Source organism: Pleurodeles waltl, chromosome 1_1, assembly GCF_031143425.1.
Source record: "Pleurodeles waltl isolate 20211129_DDA chromosome 1_1, aPleWal1.hap1.20221129, whole genome shotgun sequence".
In the NCBI taxonomy this organism is placed as follows: domain Eukaryota; kingdom Metazoa; phylum Chordata; class Amphibia; order Caudata; family Salamandridae; genus Pleurodeles; species Pleurodeles waltl.
This window is the reverse complement of record NC_090436.1, coordinates 819,895,872-819,919,143: the sequence shown is the minus strand read 5'-3', so window position 1 is coordinate 819,919,143 and position 23,272 is coordinate 819,895,872. Positions and strand designations below refer to the sequence as shown.

The 23,272-nt window shown below is 42.1% G+C and overlaps 1 protein-coding gene across 2 annotated transcripts in view; it reads left to right on the top strand.

The window, feature by feature from the left end:
- DOCK8 (dedicator of cytokinesis 8) overlaps nt 1–23,272 on the top strand; it is a 709,540-nt gene that overhangs the window by 453,877 nt on the left and 232,391 nt on the right. For both annotated transcript variants that reach the window (XM_069228642.1, XM_069228651.1), the window contains one exon: nt 17,638–17,755. In XM_069228642.1, coding sequence (XP_069084743.1) covers nt 17,638–17,755 — 118 coding nt within the window. The remainder of the gene's footprint in view (nt 1–17,637; nt 17,756–23,272) is intronic.

The following is a 23,272-nucleotide window of genomic DNA, read 5'->3' as shown; positions in this document are numbered from 1 at the left end:
TCAACTGACGAGGAAATTTGCCTGTGAGCTTTTATATGTAAGACAAATTACCTGATGGCAGTCTTTGACACAATATTGGAAATCTTCCTGAGGCCCTACGCATGAAATAGTGCTGTATCCATCTGACTTGTCTCTTAGTCACACACCTACCTTCATGTTGTCCCTTCAATGTGCTATTCAGCACTCTGAAGCTGCTGTGTGAAATGCTGTTTCTATGAGAAACAATACCAACCACTGACCACCCCCACATCCCCATGTTCCGTCATATTTTGACCACAGGAAAGCCCATCACTGAGTTGCTGGACTTCAGCAGATGCATTGTTTAGTTCAACCTAATTTCGGTGGATTTTATGTCATGATTTACTTTCTCTTATTGATTTAATTTCTCTTGGCCTTACATGTTTTGCTCACAATGGGCTGTAAATCTTAGTTGAATCTGTTGTCTGCATACTTTACAGACTGAGTAGCTAGTCTGATTGTTTAATATCTGTTTTATTGACAATGTATTTCAAAGATATCCCTCTACAGAAAGTTTGCAAAGAAACCCAGCAGCCCCCCACCCCCAGGTATTAATAGGACAGGAGCAGAGCGAGAATCACACTAATTGATGGCGGAACTGCAGCCATGCCAGCCCTGAAATGACACAGTAAGAACTCTTTGGGTCCACAGCTGACTCCCTTATTATCAAGGCTTTTAGCACTCTACTGTAAAGATACTCTAGAGCTCTACAAACTTCGAACATTAATAAAGAATGAAATTATAAGAGAAAGAAATCAGTATTAAAGGACACTGGCTATTACTCGGGATTGTCCACCAGGTTGATGTCTTGTTGGGATTGGAACTAATGCCAAATGACATTGAGCAATTACTGTAGCTTTTCCAGACTTTACTAATTCGCTTCATGCTTGCTCAATAAAATACCGAAGAGTGGAAGAACTAAACACCATATTTCCCAGAACGTAAAAGCGGAGAGTGCAGTTCATGGGCTCTTAGAGATTTGTACATGGTGACTCCTGTCTCGGACCAAAGAGAACATTCGTCTCTAAAGATGGCCTCCATATCTGAACACAGGAGGAGTCTCCAAAACTGAGAAGAGTATTCCACATGAGGCCTCCAGAACTAATGGCAACAATGTAGATGAGGCCTCCTGACTTGGGCACAACACTTCAGTGAGATGTGGGCACAACACTTCAGTCAGATGTGGTCATCAGTGCTAGACTCTATAACCCAGAAATAGGCCCAAGAAATGAGGAAAATATACTAAATGTGTCACTTAGAACGGGACACAGTAGCTGGTGATGACATCTAAATGAATAAAAGGTGCTGGAGGTGGTCACTTAATAATATTAATAATTACATTTATAAAGCACACGCCTGCCCAATCAAGCACCCTGGTGCTAAAAGCAGACAAGACATGTCACTACAGCTTAAATGGTGAATAGCCAGGTCTTCAGCTCCTTCTAACCAGAGGCTCCTCAATGATGCATCACAAAAACAAGAGGTAGCTCATTCCAAGGCTTAGATGCGAGGTAGGGAAATGATGACCCATCCTTAGTTTTGATGCAGACTCTCAGGGTCTTCTGGAGAGATAACTCTCCCAATCGAAAAGGCCAGGGCGGCTGATAGGGGAGAAGCCTGCAACCTAGTTATTTGGGAGCTGCCCAATGAATTGCATGAAACGCAATTCTTAATGTGGAGCCAATGCAAATCTTTAACACGAGAAGTGACAGCTTGACATCTGGGTCCCCCCAGAATCAGTTTGGCTGCAGCATTTTTAACAATTTTGAACAATTTGTAAATATTCCACTAAGTAATACACCCAGGAACAGAGTGTTAGCGTAGTCCAATCTGGATGTAATACAGGAATGGACAACAATTTTTCAGATATCTAATGGGAAAAACTAAAAGGTCTTCTTTAGAGTGGTTAAGAGAGAAAACATGTCCCTCCACAGCAAGTATCTGTGGCTGGAATGAGAGTTTATCATCAAATTTGACCTCTACGTTTCTGACTATTGCCAAGGAGATAGGTGGCATCTCTGGTTTAGTGGCCACCACACCCGGGTCTAAAAGCCACCTTTTGAGCAAAGAGGATGATCTCTGTTTTAGATGAATTACATCTAAGACAGTTCTTGTTAATCTGATCCACAGCATCTACTAAATACTGCTTAAAGGTCGACTGTAGGCGTATAGCGCTGTCACGCAATGAAAAGATTAATTGGGTGTCATCAGCGTAGGAAACTACTTGGGTGCCAGCGTATTCTGCAATGGATGCCAAAGGTGACATGTAAACATTATACAAGGTAGGCTTCAAAGCAGAGCCCTGAGGACTCCATCTTTGAGTGACTCAACCGAAGATGAAAGTGGTTGCATGCTCACAGACGGCCCTGTGCCCGATAAAAAGGATGGTGTCCATAGCAAAGCTGTGTCCAATCTCAGCCAGTCTAGACAAAAGAATGTGATGAGAAATGGTTTTAAATACTGCCAATAAGTCCAAAAGAATGAGAGTAATGCTCCGACCCTGATCAAGATAGACTTTGATGGATTCTGAAACCTCCAATAATGCAGTTTCTGTGCTATGACCTGGTCGGAATCCTTACTGAGATGGATGTAGCAGCTTGTTATGTTCCAGATACTGATTAAGCTACTTATTGACTATTGGATGCCACTTTAAGGAGATAGGTCTAACATTCTACAGCTTTGAGGGTCTGCCGATGGCTTTTTTATCAAGGGGATCAGTGCTGCCTGCCTCCATGCTTGGAGAACAATTCTGTAGTATAGAGAAGCATTAACGTTTTTGTTGATCACTGGGTTAATAACCTCAATGGCAGCTGCTAAATACTGGGTGGACATGGATCAGCCAGTGCACCTAAAGGGCACTGTATAGCCACACATCTAGATTCCTCTAGGGAGACCCGGTAAAACTGAGAAGGGAACATGCCACTTTTAAAGATGGTAAATCAGACCTGGGATCAAAAAATAAATCAGAACCCTTTTTTGGGACCCCATTTTGTATGTTATCCACCTTTTGTTAAAAAAATACCGACACAGTGTTACACAGCTCCTGAGTGGCCGGGAATTTAGCAGAGCCTGCCTTAGGTTTCAGAATAGCCTTCACTATCTTGAAAGTTTCCTGGCTAGAATTCTCTGCTTACATCATCTTTGTACAAAAAAACCTCAGCCTGCACAATCTTAATTCTTTTCCTAAAAGATTTAAAAGCCTGTTTAAAAATGACGTTATGCTCCTAGCCTTTCCCACTACGCCATTTCTTCCAAACTATTTCCAGTTTTTTGTTAGTTAATAAAAGCTCTTGAGAAAACCAAGGCACTGATGTAGTCTGCCGTGGGGAACGTAAGGCTCAAAGCGAGGTCAACTTATCTGCGGCCTCGGACAGCCACCCAGGAAACCGGTCACTTAGACTGGACATAACACTCCAGACATAATACTTGAGATGAGTGCAGGAGTACACATGGAAGCAGTGGTCTGTCTTCTTCGGCTCTTGCAATGTACTGGGAGGCAAAGGAGTTAGCATCAAACCTACAACTTACAATTCCGTGAAGCCCATTTGGCAACACAAGAAGGACCAGGAATCAATATAGAGTTTAGGGGGTTTATTACAAATTAATATTCAATCCAAGGTAGGTGCATAGTAGGATCAGATTGTAAAATCAGAACCAGCAAGCTGAAATGCCGGAATAAGTTCATTTTCAATACCATAAGGCATAAATAACGATGTCAGTCACAGCAATGTAAAAGCTAAGAAGTAAGAATTGACATATTTTAAAGAAATTGAGATTGCTCCTCCTCAATTGGATTAGAATTAAGGATGTCTAGCTAGGTTCTTGGCTAACTAGAATAAAGTATCTAGGCCCATATTTATACTTTTTGACGCAAACCAGCACCAGGGCTGGTTTGCGCCAAAAAATTTACTGCCGGCTAACGCCATTCCAACGCACCAGGCTTGGAGTGACGTTAGCCGGCGCTGCGGCCTGGTTAGAGTAAAAAAAAAAATTACTCTAACAGGGCAACGCAGCCGTAGGGCAGAATGGGGGTTGTGCGTCAAAAAATGGTGCAAGTCAGATTAGAGTAAAAAATCATGGCTCTAACTGGACTTGCGCCATTTTTTGACGCACAAACCCCATTGAAATGACTCCTATCTTAGGAAAGACAGGAGTCATGCCCCCCTGCCCAATGGCCATGCCCAGGGGACTTCTGTCCCCTGGGCATGGCCATTGGGCACAGTGGCATGTAGGGGGGCCCAAGTTAGGCCCCCCTATGCCACTTAAAAAAAAAAAAAATACTTACCTCTACTTACCTGGGATGGGTCCCCCCCATCCATGTGTGTCCTCCAGGGGTGGGCGAGGGTGGCAGGAAGGTATCCCTGGAGGCAGGGAAGGGCACCTGTGGACTGCTTCCATGGTCAGAGACCATAGAAATGAGCCCACAGGTCCTGCCCTCACCCAGGCGTTAAAAAATGGCGCAAATCAGGCTGTGCGCCATTTTTTCAGGCCTGTCCCCTCCTGTGCGTCAAAATGGCGCAGGAGTATAAATAAGGCGCACATGCCTTAAAGTCATTTTTTGGATGGGAATGCCTACCTTGCATGTCATTAACGCAAGGCAGTTTCACGCATCCAGAAAATGACACACACTGCTGAATTTTGACGTTCGCGGGGTCGGGCGTCAAAATATAAATATGGTGTTAGGTTTGAGCCGAATTTGCGCCAAAAAATTTGACGCGAATTCGGTGCAAACAGAGTATAAATATGGGCCCTAGGGTCTTGTGACAAAGCAATGTAGGTGTCAGCATTGCAAATACGTCAGTAGAAGTCATCAGAAAAAAGGAACAGTTTGCCTAAAGCTTCACCTTATAAGGGCAAAAGGTTCCGAGAGGCCCGCACCCCATCCAAGTCTGAAAGAATCTACTGACTCTCTACCAAGATGAACACTAACTTAAAGTGGAAAGTTCCAGGCACAAACATGTCCCTCGTAACATCATCCAGAGACTCTAATTATTTCCCGTTCTCACAGAGCATCTTGCAACATGGAGCAATTCTCCCATCCCATGGAACTCTAATGACCAGATTAACCTTGGGCATCTTCACACCAGACATGAAAAGATTAGGAGGTTTCTTCTGATCATCAAACCATCCGGTCCATGCCAAGAAGTTCCTTCTCAGGCTTTGCTAGCACTAAGACACTATACTTTTTTCTCTAGCTAATGAACAATGCATGCACACCTGCAAAAGAAAAAAAACATGCAAAGTAAGGAAAAATACAAATTTAAGTGTAACAATTATGTTAAAGTAAATTCAAACATGAATAAGAAAGTTAATGATTACATATGCAATGCGTTTTCAGTAAATACAATATATCAGAGTATAGGTGTAAATGTGAATGAGAGCTACAAATTGTCGTGTCAAAGTCAAACATTAGAGCACACTCGTATATATGATATTCTAATACCTACAGTGAACGCACCTTCAATAATACAGTCTAATGCTTTACTTTAATATCAAGCCACACAGAATATATGCTGTAGGTTACATCTTGCGCTACTTTTGTATCATGTAGAGGTAAAGTCAAAATCGTGCTTCTTCATGAGGTTTTGCTTACTTCATTTTTCTGATCTACATCTCAAAGGGTCGATAGAAAAGCCTCATGATCACTGCCTGTGGTAACATACATGCATTAAATAGCAGAACAGAGCTAACACATTCAGCAATCCTTGAAAATAGTGAGCTAATATTTTTGTCATCGAGGCCCTGGGAACGTGCTGCCCTATACTCTGGTAACTCACGCTCATGCCATTCCTCATGCCATTTTACTTTCCATGTGACTGGGCCATATTGTTTACCTACTTTAACACCATTTCATATGGAAACTCCATAAACGTAAGGACAGGAGAAATTGCACTACTGCTTGGTGTGCAGTGGTTGTACCATCTGTTCTGTCTATTTGTGTATGAGTGTAGCTTGATAGGTTGCTGCCACCTGTATATGAGGGATGCATGCAATGATGCTGAGCGTGTGTGTGTGTTGTGTGTATGCATGCATGAGAAGGAAGAAATAGGGAAGACTGCATTGCTGACCTTTGTGATATACCTGCTGTGCGCATGTGTGTGTAGTGTGAGAGTGTTTGGATGTGTGTGTGCATACATAATTGTGTATGTGACCTACACTCTGCTGTACAGGTTGTATGTGTTCTATGTGTGCATGAGGGAAACTTGGACTCCTGCATACCACATAGAAAAGTGATATATGGAATGCTTAAATTAGTCTCATACACCTGTAAATGATTAGTGCCATGTTCCAATTAAATATTGTTTTGCCCACCATGCCACATTTACACAGAGATGAGCCACATTCATATCAGACTTGGCGTCCAATAGAAAAGTCCAACTTGGACTGCCGGACAAAGTCCCCTCCAGACGAGAACACTTCCAGAAGGGAACACAAGCAACCTCAATCCGTGTTTTGCCTCTCTGGGTCTCATTAAGGTGATGCAGCTTCAGTTGAATGTGACTGTGACCATTGGACCCACTTCTGGGTATATATGTCGTGGTTAACGCCAGTCACTCAGAATAAAAAAAAAAGTGATGGATTGAATGCTTAAATTAATCACAGCCTCTGGCAGATACCTGGACAGTATTCAAATCCATTGCTTCTTTCCCCACAATGTCACCTAAGACAGATGCTGTAGAATATTGTGCTTCCCAGGATATATGTTAGGACGAGGTCTATGGATCTTTTCACCCAGCATGTAAGGGTGTGGAGACACCTGGCATAAAACTTCAACAAATCTATCACAATTACCAGTATAACTCATTCAGGCACATGAATGAAACTCCAAGCCGAAACATAGTTAAAAGGGCTTTATTACAAATTAATGCTCAGAGTTACATAAATGAGTCTCAAAACAAGGCTATAACGATACAGAATCATTATAGGCTTTTTTAACCTCCTAAATAAGTTCAGTCAAACTGACTTTAAAAACACTAAACACTCAACAACGGCAACACATAAGAGCAATACAAACATCTAAAAAGAATGAAACATGTGCATTTACCTTGTTCTAAGACTGCATTCTTCAGTAACCTCGGCAAGGGAAAGCCCTCCGAATTAGCAAATCCATTTAACGTGCTGGGGCAACCACAGGTGGGCAAAAAGGCAGAAGGCACAAAAAAGACAAAAAGAATTTGGGCAAGGGAAATCTGGGGAATCAAGAGATCAACTAAGGTTGACAAATATACGTAAAAAGGGAAAGTGTCAGCATGTCAGAAGCTCGGTCAAGAGTCTTCTTCGTGGGTCAAGGGAAAAATCTTTCTGAGTCTCAGCAAGACATTTCAAAGGGGGCAAAGGGTAGAGAGAAATATACCTATCAGAGGCCAATGGGTTCAGCAAATGGTGAGAAGATCTTCTGATTCAGATTCTGTCCAAAGTCCAGTTGGGTATATTAAAGTTCATAGGGCAAGCAGATTCATCCATCTATCACTCCGTATGACACAAAAGGTGGAAATGTTCAATGGCAAACAGTCATACGATTCAGACTGCAACATTAGTGAGAATTCTCAGGATCTTCATGGGAACGGTTTCCATCTGTACTCTTCCATGCAAATCTGATATAATTGCATACCTATTAATTCCACAGTTGCTGAATGTTCAGGAATTAAGGTTTCGCTCATAAGCTTGCTATTCATAAAACAATAGAATATCTATTTCCAAGCTAGCTTTCTCAGGAGAACAACATCTGAAAAAAGTTAATGTTAACAAGAATGACTAAACATTTTCTGCACAGTCAGAAGCAGGGCTTTGCAGGCCTCACTTAGGCTAATGCAAGTGAATTAAGACAGCTCTTTCGTTTATGCATTTACCATACATTTAGGATCTACAGACCTTAAATTCATTATTAATAAGCTATTAGACTTGCTCATGTTACAGCAAATTCAAATCACCAGGATTCTGTTAACCTTTTCATGAAATATTACTGAATTCTGTACATTTGCATGTTACTTTTAAAACATTTTCTACATGAAATCAATGCAGACTGTTAGTTTACACCATGAACTATAACATAATGAAAAAATTAAAAGTGAATGCACGTTAATATGACTTTTCAGTGCGCCAATTTACAACTAAACTTTTAATACTTTGATTAGCATAAGGCATAAACTGTCATGTATAGATGATCTCTGAAACATGAGGGGCAATACTAAAATGTCTGGTATTTACAGATAAAAGAAATACACAAATTAGCTTCTGACCTAATAAGAACAGTGAGGTGTACCTTGGGGGGAATGGCACAGGGTGCACAAGACCCGTGTCTGAGCATGCCCTTCACATATAGGACATCTGACTTAGAAAACAAAAAAGTGGTGGATTTGATGCTTCTATTAGTAGCAGGCACTGGGAAATATGCAGGTGTGCATCAAAGTTATAAGTTTGCCTGCTACTTGAATAATGGAAATTGTGTCGGTTGAAGGTAGTAACAGGATGTGTGGACCACAGGAAAAGAGGTGTTGAAAGAGTATCAAGTACTGAAAAAGAGCAAAATAACGTGCATGAAAGCTTGCTGATAGCTGGTTTCTTGTTTGCAGATGTCACTATATGACAAAACTGTGTTTTACCATTATTTAGGTGGTTCTTTTTTTACCCTCTTTTTCAGAGTCTATGGCAAGTGCATATATGTACTTGTTTGAAACTCGAAATGAAAATTACACTCTATTTTTTTACAGTGGGAGATTAATAGACTTCTTCATTTACTTGGATTTATATTCGACATTTGAAGACAGTGTCATATGTTTTTGATGAAGGGCCAATGGTACTCTAAAATGCATTGACTATAATGTCTATGCTTAAAAGGATTTGAGAATTTAATAAAGTTAATTACAAATATTTCATAAATGGAAATGTAACATAAGCTTGAGTAAAGGAACAGTGTGATCAACCCTCTTGAAATATCTTAATATAATATATGGGAGCCTGCAATCCTTGTAATAAAGCCAGTCTCTCATTCCCTTACACAAGTTGATCTGTGACTTCTCTATTCACCTGTAATAATGAAATGATGCAGCTGCTCAACTGTAATAATTTGTTACCGTTGAATTGTGACATCATAATGACACCTGGCAGTGACAGCAGCCAAGATGAAAAAGAGGTCACAGAGCATAATAACAGCTGCATTTAAAACTACAAAGAGAAATCACACACATGACTTTCCTAAAAATGAACAGTGATCAGTAGAAGGGAAATATTTATGGCAATTGGTTTATTTTTTCCTCACGTTTGTTCATTACAGGAAAGACAGAGTCTCTGTGAATGTTTCTATACATTCTGAGCTACAACACTGTTTAATCTGACTTACATTAAACCAATTCTACTATCTAGATTCAACAAATTATTATTAGCCTTTTGGCGTGTTTAATTGTGAACTACAGATTTCACTTTTATTGTTTATATCTGCAACCATTAGTACTATCTCCTTAATGGGAAAGAGCACAACACCAAGGATTTAAGTAGTTTATAGGAAGTGTGATAATGTGAAGATGTCTTATAAGGAATAAAATACCCTCTGACATACATTAGTAACATATTCCAAGTCATCTTGAAGTTCCATGACCTTATAAAGGAACATGAACTTCGGCCTTGTTCATTTATTAGATCACAAACCTCCTTGGTGACTGACAATATCTTTATAATGCATGGGATTCTGCAATCCCTGTATAAAAATGTGTCTCTAATATCCTTATAATGGGCGACTTGTGACGCACTCAGTCTCCAATATAAAGAAATGAGGTCAGAGTTCAAATGTATTAACTTATTACAGTTGAGTTTTGAAGTCACAATGCCAGCTGCCAGGGGCAGCAGCCAAGGGGAAAGGCAGGTCAGGACACAGTGCAAAATTAAAACAGCTTTTTAAAGTAACGGAAACAAGACAAAATGTTGCTTTTATTTCTTTTGCTCTGTGTCTTCAACTCTACAATGCCAAGCATAAAATAGATGTTAATGACAACATGTTTATTTTTTGTACTCCATGGGAAATCATAGAAAAGTTGTAATCTTTCTGCATGTTTCTGCAGCATCTTTTTTTTTAATGACTTCAATTCAATTGCTTCTGATATCTTTTTCCAACAACTGGTTAGCATCCTTTTTGATGTGTTTAGTTTTGTACTAGTGATTATATTTGTATTTTACATGTTTGCAAACATGCTCTCTTGTTGTCTATGAAAGAGCTATGCACCAAAGATTAAAGTGGTTTGTGGGAAAGGTGATGGTGTGACTATGTATTTCAAGGGATACAGTAAACCCTGCTATACATGATAAGGATATGTCAAGTCACCTCCGAGTTCCATAACCTTATAAAGGAGTTTGGCCTTCAGCCTTGTTCCTCTAAAAGGCCATGGAGGTCATTGGTGACTTGCAATATCCTTATACTGTATGGCATGGGATACTTTATCTCATAAATAAGGTACGGCAAGAACTTATGTAGGTTTTTATGTTGTTTCAGCTTATGTGTATATGTATTGACTGCTTATTTGTACTAGGCCTGAAACTTTATAGCCTCATCATATCAATATTTTACTTGCTTTTCAATTTTGCCTAGATACATTTTATGATCACTTCATAACAAATACAAGATTCCACAACAAGGCCCATATTTAAAGGAAAATAACGTAGCGCAATGCCGCACCAAAATTGACAGCGGCACGCTCCGTCATTTTCACAATGCAGGGATGCGCCATATTTGATTTAATATGGCTCACCCCTGTGTTGTTGCATGTGTTGGCACTAAATTTAGCTGCCAGCACCAACATAGGCATCATTGCACCATCGTGCAAGGATGTCTGCGTTGAGGGGTTTGATTGCTTATGTGTGGGAAGGGGTCCCTTCCTGCACATAGACAATCACTAATGGCGATTTGGCACTTCTGTGTGTGCTGCAGAATACACAGAAGTGCCAAAGCGTCATTTTGAAGTGATTGTTTATATGCAGGAAGGGACACCTTCCCACACATAAACAATCATGTCTGCCATTTTGCTTTTTTGTGCTTGCTGTAGAATGCAGCACACATAGAAAAAGCAAAAAACGCGGAGGGAAAAAAGTATTCCTCCTCGTTGCGCCTTGCTAATGCCACCCCTGGTGTGACGTTAGATTTTGCCACTGCCTCAGGTTTAAGAAAATTCGTAAATCTGAGGTAGCGTCAAAATGCAATGGGTGTTGCTGTGGCACGCCCACAGCAACACCCATTGAACACCCCATCCACGCAAAGGGCTGCGTGTGAAGGGGTCATATTTACAAGGTGGCGCTAAGCCACAAAAAGTGGCTTAACGCCACCGTGTAAATACGGTGCAGGGTATAGAGCCACCGGGACATCACAAAAAGTGATTCTCCGGTGGCACTAGAGGCTCATAAATACACCCCAAGTATCTTCACGATAGGTCCTGAAAAGTCAGTTTCAATGCCAGTTTACAAATTAACTACAGATTATGTATATGAGTTTGTTTTAGTTTCGGTCCATAAAATATGTTTCATTAATGTTTAAAAAAAACTGGTGTGTAGCCAGCTCTACCTGGCCTATAATGACCAAATCTGCGATAAGATTGACATTACACATTCCAACCCATAAAATTAACTCTTTCTTTGGCTCTATTTCAGAGTGGATGCTCTCACCTCTGGGACTCGCTTCACTCCTGGTCCACGCTAGGGCCACACCCATTTATTCTGAAAACTGCTGGAAGCCACCAGTTCATAATGGTTTTAACCTAGCCCAGCTCTACCCAATCACCCAGCTTGCCTTGCCCTCCTAGCCTCACATCTTTCAGATACACACTGCACTACCCTAGATACCAGGCCCCATTTTATGTCTCTCAGGTGCTAGGTTTATATATACTATAACTGACAGTACATTTGTTCCTCTTTATCTTTCTAGTACTCTGTAGTATTGAGGTATGAGTAAGCAGCTACAGGTTACACATTTTGCCAAGGCAAGAAGGACCTGTTCCATCTACAATGAACGAATAGAAATATAATTTTACCAAAACAAATGTTTGCTTGGCTGTAATTATGGAACAGTAATAAAAGATGTTATCAAAACTAAATTGTATGCCCCTCTAAAGTTGAAGTCATCTTTGGTGTGCCTTTTGTTTTGGGGACATAAAAGACAAAAAAATGTTTTGTCTGAACTTCAAGGAGCGGCTATTTTAAAAGCAATAAACTTTGTCTCAGTATAATGTTTGTATTATATTTGAACAGCAACATCCCAAACTACTTTTGGTATTAGGTGGGTGGCCGACCGAAACGGGGGCTCGGTGTTTGAATGTATGAGGCTGAGATAGTTTAGCTAGAATTTCCTGATAACAAAAAGAGATTTATTGTCAAGCCTGGTCCGGCTCTGTGGTCGCAGTAAAAAAACTTCTTAAATCGGCTCCCTCGGAATGCAGTTGAAGGTTTAGCAGTGTCCCTCACTGTACCTTGAACTTTCCCTTCCTTGGCAAAGAAACAGTGCCGTCTTTTTCTTCTGAAACAAACGTTTACCAGGGACGAGGGAGCAGATACGCCCACGCTGTGTCCAGAACATCGCTGATAGGCCAGGAATCTCTTCTGGGCGCCTGGGCTGACTCCTGTTTATGAGGTGCGTCAGAGCCAATTTGATAAAATCTATATTTTCAGTCACAGCTCAGCTTTAGGTGGACAAGAGCCACAGTGTTTTCCTGATTTTGTAGGAAATATTTCTTAGAGTGGCCTTTTTAGCTTGAAGGGTGGTGCGATTGCATGTTCCACCATGTGTGCATCCTTCCTGTGATTACTGGAAGGCATTTCGTCGCTGAACAAAATGCGTGTTTTGTTGCAATGTGGTGGATCTTACTGTTCGTGCAATAAAGAGCGATCTAGAGGAAACGTGGACATTCAGCTTTTATTCACAAATGGCATGATTTACGAGTGGAAATTCACGTTTCACATTACCAGAAATGTGGAATTTCACTTGGAGCCCTAGTTATTCAGACAATAATCCACCAGTTTGGTGCAATATCGTGTGGGAGTAAATCCACTCTCATAGGATTGGCTTTTAATAGAAGGGATGCCCAGAAATGCTGGTGCCCACCCTCATTTATTGGTCTGCTTGTACCCTGGCAATGGTTTGAGACTTGCCAAGGACAGCATTAAATCAATTCGCAGCAAGGTACTGGGAAGGGAACGCGCACAAAATTCCTGGGGTGTGGAGGAAGGAGGAAATATATCTTCTAGAAAGAACGTTAGCATGTGCATTTGAACTTGCTCTGGGATGTTTGTGTGAACAAAGATACATATGTATAGAAATTATGTGGAAAAGGACATCACCGGAACAGGATTAAGGAGTACACCCCAGAGAACTGTGAGATTTACAGTTTAAGGAGCACATTCGGCAACCTTTCTGAATCCCAAAACAGCCAGAAATGTTCTCTAAAAGTAAAAGGAAACCTACTAGAGTAACTTTCTGTCTGTATTTTTTGTAAATCACGCCCACATAGTTTTCATTGTTCTGTTGTTTCACTTGTAAATTATCTGAATTTTGATGATGGCAAATAACGTATTTTTCAGAGTGTCAACTGCTTCTCATTTTCACCCTTTTTAAGACTATCTCAAACTTTCTCAGAGCTAGGCTTAATGCGGATGGCAGTTACCACCATTTTAGAGTGGTGCTGCGTCCTCTAACGGGAATTGTCAGTGGCAGAGCGTGTATCTGCAGCAGTGATTTGGTCACACGCAATAATCCAATAGTCTGGATTGTGGCACAGTTCAGAAGTTCCTGTTCAGTAATGTACAACATTTTGCTAATGCCACTAATTACCAAAAACACCGCTCGTATTCATGCCAACTTCCATAACGAGAAGGCTGAAGTTCATCTGAAATAAGGTATACATGCCTGACAAGCAGGTTTAGGAAAACTGCTAGGGTGTTGTTTTTGGTTTTTGAAGGCATGCTACTGAATTTATTAGTGCTGTGTGTGCGTGTGGTGGTGAGGTTCATAACAGGAGGGAGATAACATTTCCAGTTAAGCCTGCTGGGAGAGGGGTTAGGGATTCCAGTGAGAAACCTTTGCCATTGAGTCACTAATAATTACACTTCCCTGCAGGGAACAGACAGCGCTACACATCCATATTAATGGAAGGCTGTGTGCGGTTTAAATGATAACAATTAAACATACCAGTACATATGTAAAACTGATATGTCTTCCAAGTAGCTGATGAGTGACACCATAAAGTGGTATAATGTTCTCTTAAGCATTCAGAAATAGCAGTGCAACATTTCCCATTAACTTTGAAGCTCTTCCTCAATGTGGCCAGTCAAAAGCTGGGAAGATTCAGAACTCTGTCTCCTTCAAGATATAGAGTACTCAATGTGGGACTGTGGGCTGTTCCTCAAAGAGAAAAGAGTTATGCCCTCCTGGTTGTCCAAATTCCCACTCCTGGCTCACACCTGTCATTCATGTAGATCAGCAATTAAATAAACTGATGCCATGCCTTCTTATTCAAAGAATTCTGGCATTGCAAACAGCACTAAAGGCTGAACTAGCCTACTAGATCCACCTATAAACGGCCTTGCAGGCAAAACCATAAAACAAACAAGAAGTCTAAAACAAGCGGACAGAATTATACCAGGTGCAGAAGAATGGGCCACATTATTCTGACTACAAAACAACCATATTTTATATCAATGTGTGAGGTGCGGGTATCTACATACCATGCAACCATTTCCAGCTCCTTAAGGTGGGAAGCAGATGGTCCCATCCAACTTTGGAACCTAGATAGCACCTGTGACTCAAGGACCTGTGGTAGAGTGATTCCACAGCAGGCAAGGAGGCAGGGTTAATTTCTATATGTAATGTTTGATTGTACTATGCGTCTCAGGGAAATGGGCCATAGCAGGCAAGGAGGCAGGGTTATTTCTGTATGTAATGTTTGATTGTACTATGTGCCTCAGTGAAATAGGCCATAGCTGCCGTCCCTAGCTGGAGGCACTACAAAAAAACTCAGGCAACATTCACAATAAATTTATAGTGGCAACGTAATTTGGTGAGTTGCATATTCATTGCTGACATCAGGGTACAATTTATTGGTCATTTCAGGGATAACTCAACCTTTCATTTCCTTCAGAAGCTGAAAAAATGAATGCCAATAAGCTGAGTAATAGCAACAGCTCCTATTCACAACATCTAGAAACTAAGGGCCCTATTAAAGGGAGATATGAGTGCCAGAATTTATGATACCAGGTGGTATTGCCCTGTGAGATTTCAGGGATTATAAATTGTGTTCCCCAGCAGGAGCGGATCGTGGGGCACGGAAGAGGTTGTACGGCGTGCAGGGGGCAAGTGAGGGGGGGAATAAACTTTACATTTCTTAAATAAATAAAAAAACACTTACCTTCTCCACTCCTGCGCCGTGCCGCTCCTCTGCTGCAGGCAGACACAGGCTCCCAGTCTGCCCTGCAGCCAATTCTGACGCTGCTCAGAGTAGCGTCAGAATTGGTTGGGAGCGCCCAGCCAGGGCGTTCCCAGGCAGACTGGGAGCCTGTGAAGGCTCTCTCCAGCCCAGCAACTGTTTTGCCGGGCTGGAGAGAGCACACTGCGCATGTGTGTTTGCTGGCCCGAGAAGGCCAGCCAAACATACATGCGCAGTGAGGGGGAGTGCTGTGCACTCCCCCTCACTGCTCATCACCCCGTGGCCCCGCCCCTGTGAAACAAAAACAATAATAAACAAAGTTTATTATAATTTTCTTTTAAAGGTTTTGCAGCTGCCACTGCAGGTGGGGGGGGGGGAGAGGTGACACTCCTCTGCCCTAATGGAGGAGCCGCCCCTGTTCCCCAGACTGAGGAATAACATGTGTAATCTGGAATACCGAGTACAATTCTGCATGTTTTTCCCCTTCCAGGGGAAATAATGGGCCCAAATTCATAAACATTTATCTCCTCCTTGGAGCAGGTGATAAATGCTCCAAAGGCGTTTTCCTTTTGCCCATGGGAAGGGGGTCAGGGCTAACTGCTTCTGCTCACCCACACACTGAAATATGTGCGTAAGGGTGCACAGGAGTAGCCTGCAGTTCTGCTGATGGTTCTGGGTCTTGTCTCTCTGGGTCCAGAGTTGAGGACCCAGTAATTATTGGCCAGTGGCACTGCAAACCTTGTACTTGGCTAAAATGGTAGCCCCAAAAGGGTTCTGCCCAATGCAGCTCTTAATAGGACGCTTAGAGCTGTGAAAATAAGTGATGTATTGAAATGCAAAGTATTATTATTATAACAGATGGGATTTGAAACAGCAATTTTTTTATGTGACCAATGTAGAAATAATCCAAGAATTGATGTCCAGACCATACCACATCAAACCCATCTTTACCATCAAAGCAGCTTGTACCAGGCCAGCTGGATGAAGGCCAACTAAAAGATTTGTTTTTGTCAAAAATGCCTGTGCCATACCCCATAAACCTGAAATGTGGTACAGCAAGAACAGCCTGTCACAACACTGTGCCAATTTTATATTTGACCGTGTTTTATTAATTGTTAAGGGTTGACCTCGTGTAATGAGGTCCTCTATCCAAAACTCATTGGTGTCTAGATATTTGGACAGTGACTGCCACTCTTGGAACCACTCCGACTCCCACTGACCATGCACGCAACCAAGGATTCATCTTGGACCCCTCACTATCCATGCCCCAGCAAGTCAACGCCATCTCCTCCTCCTGCTTCAACACCCTCTGCATGCTCCGAAAGATCTACAAATGGATACCCACCGAAACCATAAGAACAGTCACCCAAGCCCTCGTAAGCAGCAAGCTGGACTACGGCAATGCCCTCTACGCAAGAACCAGGGCCAAACTCCAGAAGAGGCTGCAACACATCCAGAACACCTCTGCATGCCTCATCCTGGACATCCCCCACCACTGCCACATCACAGACCCCCTGAAAAACCTTCACTGGCTCCCAATCAACAAAAGAATCACCTTCAAACTCCTCACCCACGCTCACAAAGCCATGCACAACACAGGACCAGAATACCTCAACAGTCGACTCTCATTCTACACCCCGACCGGGTATCTCAGCTCCACCGACCTCACCCTCGCAATTGTCTTGCGCGTCCGCAGAACTACAACCGGCGGTAGATCATTCTCGCACCTCGCCGCCAAAACGTGGAACACTCTTCCCACCCACCTGCACCAGACCAAAGACCTCCTTACCTTCAGGAAACTTCTCAAGACCTGGCTGTTCGAGCAGTAGCAGCATTTCACTCCCTTCTCCTCTTCCCCTTACCCCTCGTCAGGGTAAGACCCTTACGGGTGAGTAGGGCACTTTACAAATTCCTGAGTGATTGATTGACTGTGTCACACACCATAAGAGTCACGACTAGTGATAATATTTATTATAATTTTGGCCATGTTTGGGTTAAATATTTTAAATTGTCCAATAGCAAGATAGCAAGCAACACAATTTCTTCTGGTTCTTAAGCTCAATTTATGTAAAAAACAGACAACGGAAACAATATTTGTTCACGTTACACAAATTTATACTTTGTGAAAAATACTATTTAAAATACTTGAATTATCCCTATGCGTATTATGTGTACATGTTATTGCTTTCAGTATATTTTATAATGTATTCATATCTTGTTTCAGAAATCTGCTCTATGTGTACCCACAAAGGCTGAATTTTGCCAACAAACTTTCATCCGCCAGGAACATTACCATTAAGATTCAGTTCATGTCTGGTGAAGATCCCAGCTGTGCCATGCCGGTAATATTCAGTTTACTCTTTTTATTTCTGTTCTCTGCAATTGCCATAAACAACCTTAAAGAATGTCTTTCCTTGTAAGGCTTTACCATACCGAGCTCACGTGACGGCCACTGCAGGATCACACAGTCCAAGTACAAGTTCCTGCAGGTGAATTCTGCACGTGGCGCTGTAATTTAGTGTTACCCTTCAATATTTGTGACCAACTTTCAATCATTGTTTGCACTAATGAGATTTGTGAATGTCTACTTTTGCACATTTGGTATCTATCATTTAGACAACTGCAAACTGGAGATTAACTGTTTTATAGATTAGCAAACCTACTACCACAATACCCAGTAATATATTAATTTGAAGGCTATTTTTGCCGAGTTGCATGCTAGAAGACTCTCAAAAAGTGTCTCCTTCAATACTGAAGATATTCACTGAAAATCAATTTCTGATGCTGGAGCACCTCCCACACCAAAATAAAAAACAAGGTAATCACTAACAGTACTTCTCTTCACGAATTGTGTCCAAGTGTATTCACAAAATAACCATTACTGATTGATTCACAACTCAGATAGAAATTCCTAAAATTGAGGTGTCATACTACACGTGGTATCCAACAACAGTAACTCACTGGTGTACCTACAAGCAGTGTTTTTACTGTTTAGATACTCACAGGTACAGAGTACCCAGGTTAATTTAATTTGCAGGGAGAGTACCAACACGTTTCAAAAATAGTTCATTACTTTTACGAGAGACTACTGAAACTTGCCAGCAGTAAACATGTACTCTGTTACATTGTGTACCTGCACTTTTAGATTTCCATTTCAAGCTCTTTCTAGATTAAATGGCAGTTCACACTCTAACTCTTCTTCTGCCTGTTAAAGTGGACTCAGAACCGAGGCGAGACCCTTACCCAATTGTGTTACTCCAGAAACACGACTCTATTTCAAGAGCGAGTAGGTGTCAGTTTCATCCAACAAATTCTCGAATGTGTAGCGTGGATCCTCAATCCTTACTGTGTATGAGAGCCTGGAAATACTGCCTGGCACCGCGGTTTGCTTTTCCTAGGATGACCCATGATACAGGGGTCATTTGATGTTAGGGTATAGGGCACACCAAAAAATAATGTACATCCTCAAACTTTTGTGCATTGGATGCTCCAATCTAGGCCTGGTGAATGACAAGTACATCCCCTAACTGTGACTGGGAACACATTGTATAACTAGATCCTCATCGACACCGAAATAAAGCTCCCCCTAACCGAAATAAAGTTTAAAAAAAATACTGCAAGTGAGGTTTTAGACTGTCACTCTACCGTCACTCGCACATAGTTAAAAGTCGAGAGGAAAAGTTCAGTCTGCTGGAACTCATTCACCATAGGTAAGCAGGGAGGATATGACGCATAGTTTCAATCCTTGTCCTTTGAGGCAGGCATGCAGCCGTTTTGAAGGTACATTGTAAAGTTTCCATTTCATTTCTATGTAAGGTAAATAGTAGACGTGTCGTTCCATATGAAGATGTGTATTGGTTTTCTTTGATTTTCCACAATTATTTCATAGGACTTACTTCCTGAACAATTTACACAGCGCATGGTGCCCTGAGGCCTTCTGGTCAGAAGTAGAGGTTTAACAGATTTCTCGTGAGGTATTTATTTAGCTGCCAAAGCCGCATGCCAGGTGCCACTGTACTTTGATAGAACTTTGAGTCTGACCTGTTTATTAGAATTAATGCAGCTAGCAAGTGGCCGTTTCTGTTTGGCAGTTTTCTGAGAACATTTTTCCACGAACTGCATTGAATTGTTTCAAATCGGTGTGGAAAGGTTTGCCCGGTGGCAGTGGTGTTAATGGGCGCCAATGGCTGATGGAACTGCATCTTTTCTACTCCCATATGTTTTAATCAGAAGCACTCCCCCCCTCCCGCTCTCTGTTCTGTTTTGAACCTTTTTTCATCTGTCAGTATTTGGCCCATGACCACGACAGTGAAATAATGTGACACGAGGAGGTTTCTAGTGGAGACAAGACAATCCAAGTTTGTATGGAACTAAGATTTTACTTTAACTGTCAGCCAGCAATTAAAGTTTAACAATCTGAAGAAACCATTGAGGAAATTCGCACTAAATTTAAATCATGCATCTTAAACATCGGGTCATCCTCCTACCTTGCTCCTAAAGCCTGGAAGGACCTGCTCCTGAACGTCAGAGCTTCCTCCCCAGTTCTAGAATTCAGCAAGAAAGTGAAGACCTACTCTTCACCCAGCCCCAACCTTGACTCATCCCGAAGAGCTCCTGCTTCAGTACTAAGATACCCTCCTGGGTGAGTTGTGTGCTAAACAATTAAACATAACATAATAATCACGAACCAAAAAGGTCTTCAATAGCACCTTATGGTTTCATTTTGTTTTGCAAATTATTACATACAATAAGGGACTAGGGCAGCGGTTCTCAAATTTGTACTTCTGTGGACCCCCACTATTTTACTCCTGTGGGCTGGGGAGTCTTGCCTAAGCAATTTCTATGATTTGAACCTAAGAACAACACACAAAATAACAGAAGAAACATATATCAAACAAATGTACAAAATATTAAATGTTGAATTTAATTTACAAACAAAAAACATACAGAAATCAAAACTTCTGTTTTATTTGGACAGTTGGAGGCTTTCTACATTTGTTTTTATTTCTAACAAACAAAGCAATACACTAGGCTATAGCACATCACTTTGTCTTTTTGATCTCCTAATGCACATTCTCCTTTTGTCAGCACCAACCCTTGCTTTAATTGAGGCCACCAATTATCCATACTTCATTCTGTATAATCTGCTAGTGTTGTCCTCACAAATTATGCTAAGAATACCAATTTAATTCTTAGCTTTCAGATTCCTTAATGTTTACAGAACATGTCAAATTTTTCTATTTTCCATTTTGCTTTTTTTATGCATATATGCTTTATTAAGCTGCTAACAAACAATAGAAGACCCGTTGGGTAGGTGTCATGGCCGCAGGTTAAGATCTGCTGTACTACAGGGTTGGTATGGAAATATACCCAATCTTGGACTTTGCTTTTGTCAAAGAAATCTAAACTTTGGTTGACTCAGAAAGTGTTTATAAACAAACACAAAAATGAATGGTATGTGAATCACAGAGTTAACCTAGCCTGAAAACATCAAGCTCTTCAAGTGGAGAGAAGGCCCAAATGCAATGGCGACTGGCACCCTAAATATGTGGGGGTCAGCCACTGACCAGCAGTGCCTGGTCAACACCAAGGCTGTCAGGCTTGGCTCATTATAAACATCGTTTAAAACAAATCACGACCGACAACTCTGGCATTGAGGCTAAAGGCAGTGTGACTCATACAGATCATCAGTGGGTTACAAATAATTTTTAAAAAATGTACGCACCCAGTGCATATGCTGGCTCGCCTCCAGTTCTCCTTCTTAAGTCCCTCAACGCTGGTCTGGTCTGCCGGCTGCATCAGTTCTCCACACCAATCTGAACACTGCTCTCATGCTGCTGACAATGTTAGCAGCATAAAAGGAGCACCAGGATTGGTTGGAACAGGCTGCGCCGACGCTCCTGCTGGCACGGGGGGACTGTGCCTGCTCTCTACCAAACTGACTTTGACAGCTGAGTGGAGAGGTTTGCACTGCGCATATCAAGCTGGCTGTGGCAAGACAGCCAACCAAAGTGACATATGCACTGTAAACTGGTGGAGTGAGCACCACTGCCCTGCTGCCGGTCAGTAGCTGTGGCCCTGCCTAGAAACACAGCTCAGGCTGGGGAAAGGGAAAAATAAAATAAATTCACTCTATTGCCATTTTATATTTCACCTTTTGTGGCACTGGCAGCAGGGGGACAACGCTCCTCTGCCCTAATGGCGGGGCCGAGGCTGCCCAAATATATGCTCTGGTTCACACAGGTTTCTAGTGTTAATCACATGGTACAATTCTCACAAAGAATAGAAGCAAATACCTGCTGAACTCATCTAGAAAAAGGGCTTTCAAAAGTTACAAAAATATAAACAGTTTTTGCCAGAGGAAGCTCTTCAACATTTTTTCTCTTTGAGTACCAATACCCAGTACGCCTGTGACAGGCACATATTGTGGGCAATGTTAGCATGATCAGAAATGCATAACTGTACTAAAATAGAGTAATGCTAAGACAGGTAAACACATTTTTTATTTCCATATATTCCTCATTTGCTAGCGCAGTTTTCGGTGTTTTAAATAGTGGTACGTTGGTGCTGTAACAAAGGTTGGTTTGTACAAAGAACATTTTAAGATAGGCATTTATTGTAATATCTAGGGGATCTATATCAAAGTGATGGTGACATGTACTTGTTTTCAAAGTAGGACTCTGTGTTACTCCGCAACTTAGCATTCCTCAGATTTATTAAATGTCATTTTCAGAAATGTGTAACATATATATATACAGATAGCCAAGCACAGTAAAATAATAAAAATAAACATGTTCAGCAGTTGCCTTTCTTGTTGCCCCATGGTGATAACATAATTTGTTGAAAACTTGAACACAAAAAATAAGATACTTTAAAATGTTAAACACTAAGGCCCTCATTCCGACCCTGGCGGTCTAAAACCGCCAGGGCCGCGGGCAACGGAAGCACCGCCAACAGGCTGGCGGTGCTTCAGTGCCCATTCTGACCGCAGCGGTAAAGCCGCGGTCAGAAATGGGGATCCGGCGGTTTCCTGCCGGATTTCCCATGGCTGGGCTGAACCTCCATGGCGGCGCTGCAAGCAGCGCCGCCATGTGGATTCCGACCCCCTTCCCGCCAGCCTGTTTCTGGCGGTTTTGACTGCCAGGAACAGGATGTCGGGAACGGTGTCGTGGGGCCCCTGGGGGCCCCTGCACTGCCCATGCCACTGGCATGGGCAGTGCAGGAGGCCCCTAACAGGGCCCCAGCATGATTTCCACTGTCTGCATAGCAGACAGTGAAAATCACGACGGGTGCAACTGCACCCGTCGCACCCCTGCAACACCGCCGGCTCCATCCGGAGCCGGCCTCTGTGTTGCAGGGCCTTTCCCGCTGGGACGGCGGGTGCTCCCTTGGCGGGCGCCCGCCGGCCCAGCGGGAAAGTCAGAATGGCCTCCGCGGTCTTCTGACCGCGGAGCGGCCATTTGGCGGTTCCCGCCAGGCGGGCGGCGTCCGCCGCCCGCCCGGGTCAGAATGACCCCCTAAATGTATATAGAGCTCAGCAGAACACAATTGATTATGTATAGCATTTTTATTTCACGTATTCCTCTTGCAAAATGGCAAGACTCATTTAATATCTTGCTGTGCCTGCAAAGGTGTTAATTTTTTAAGTGCATACGAACCTTTTGGAATGCGAAGGTAGTTGTCTGGGAATCTCCCATGCAAACTTGTGTTTTAATTGTGATTTTGCTGGAGGAAACATCTAGAGCACCAATGACTTGGGGACAAGCTCTTATAATATAGCTTCTAAAAGGTACAAATTAAACCGAAAAAAGCCAATAGTTACAAATCACTTCTGTCTGTATGAGGAAGTCCCTAAAAGA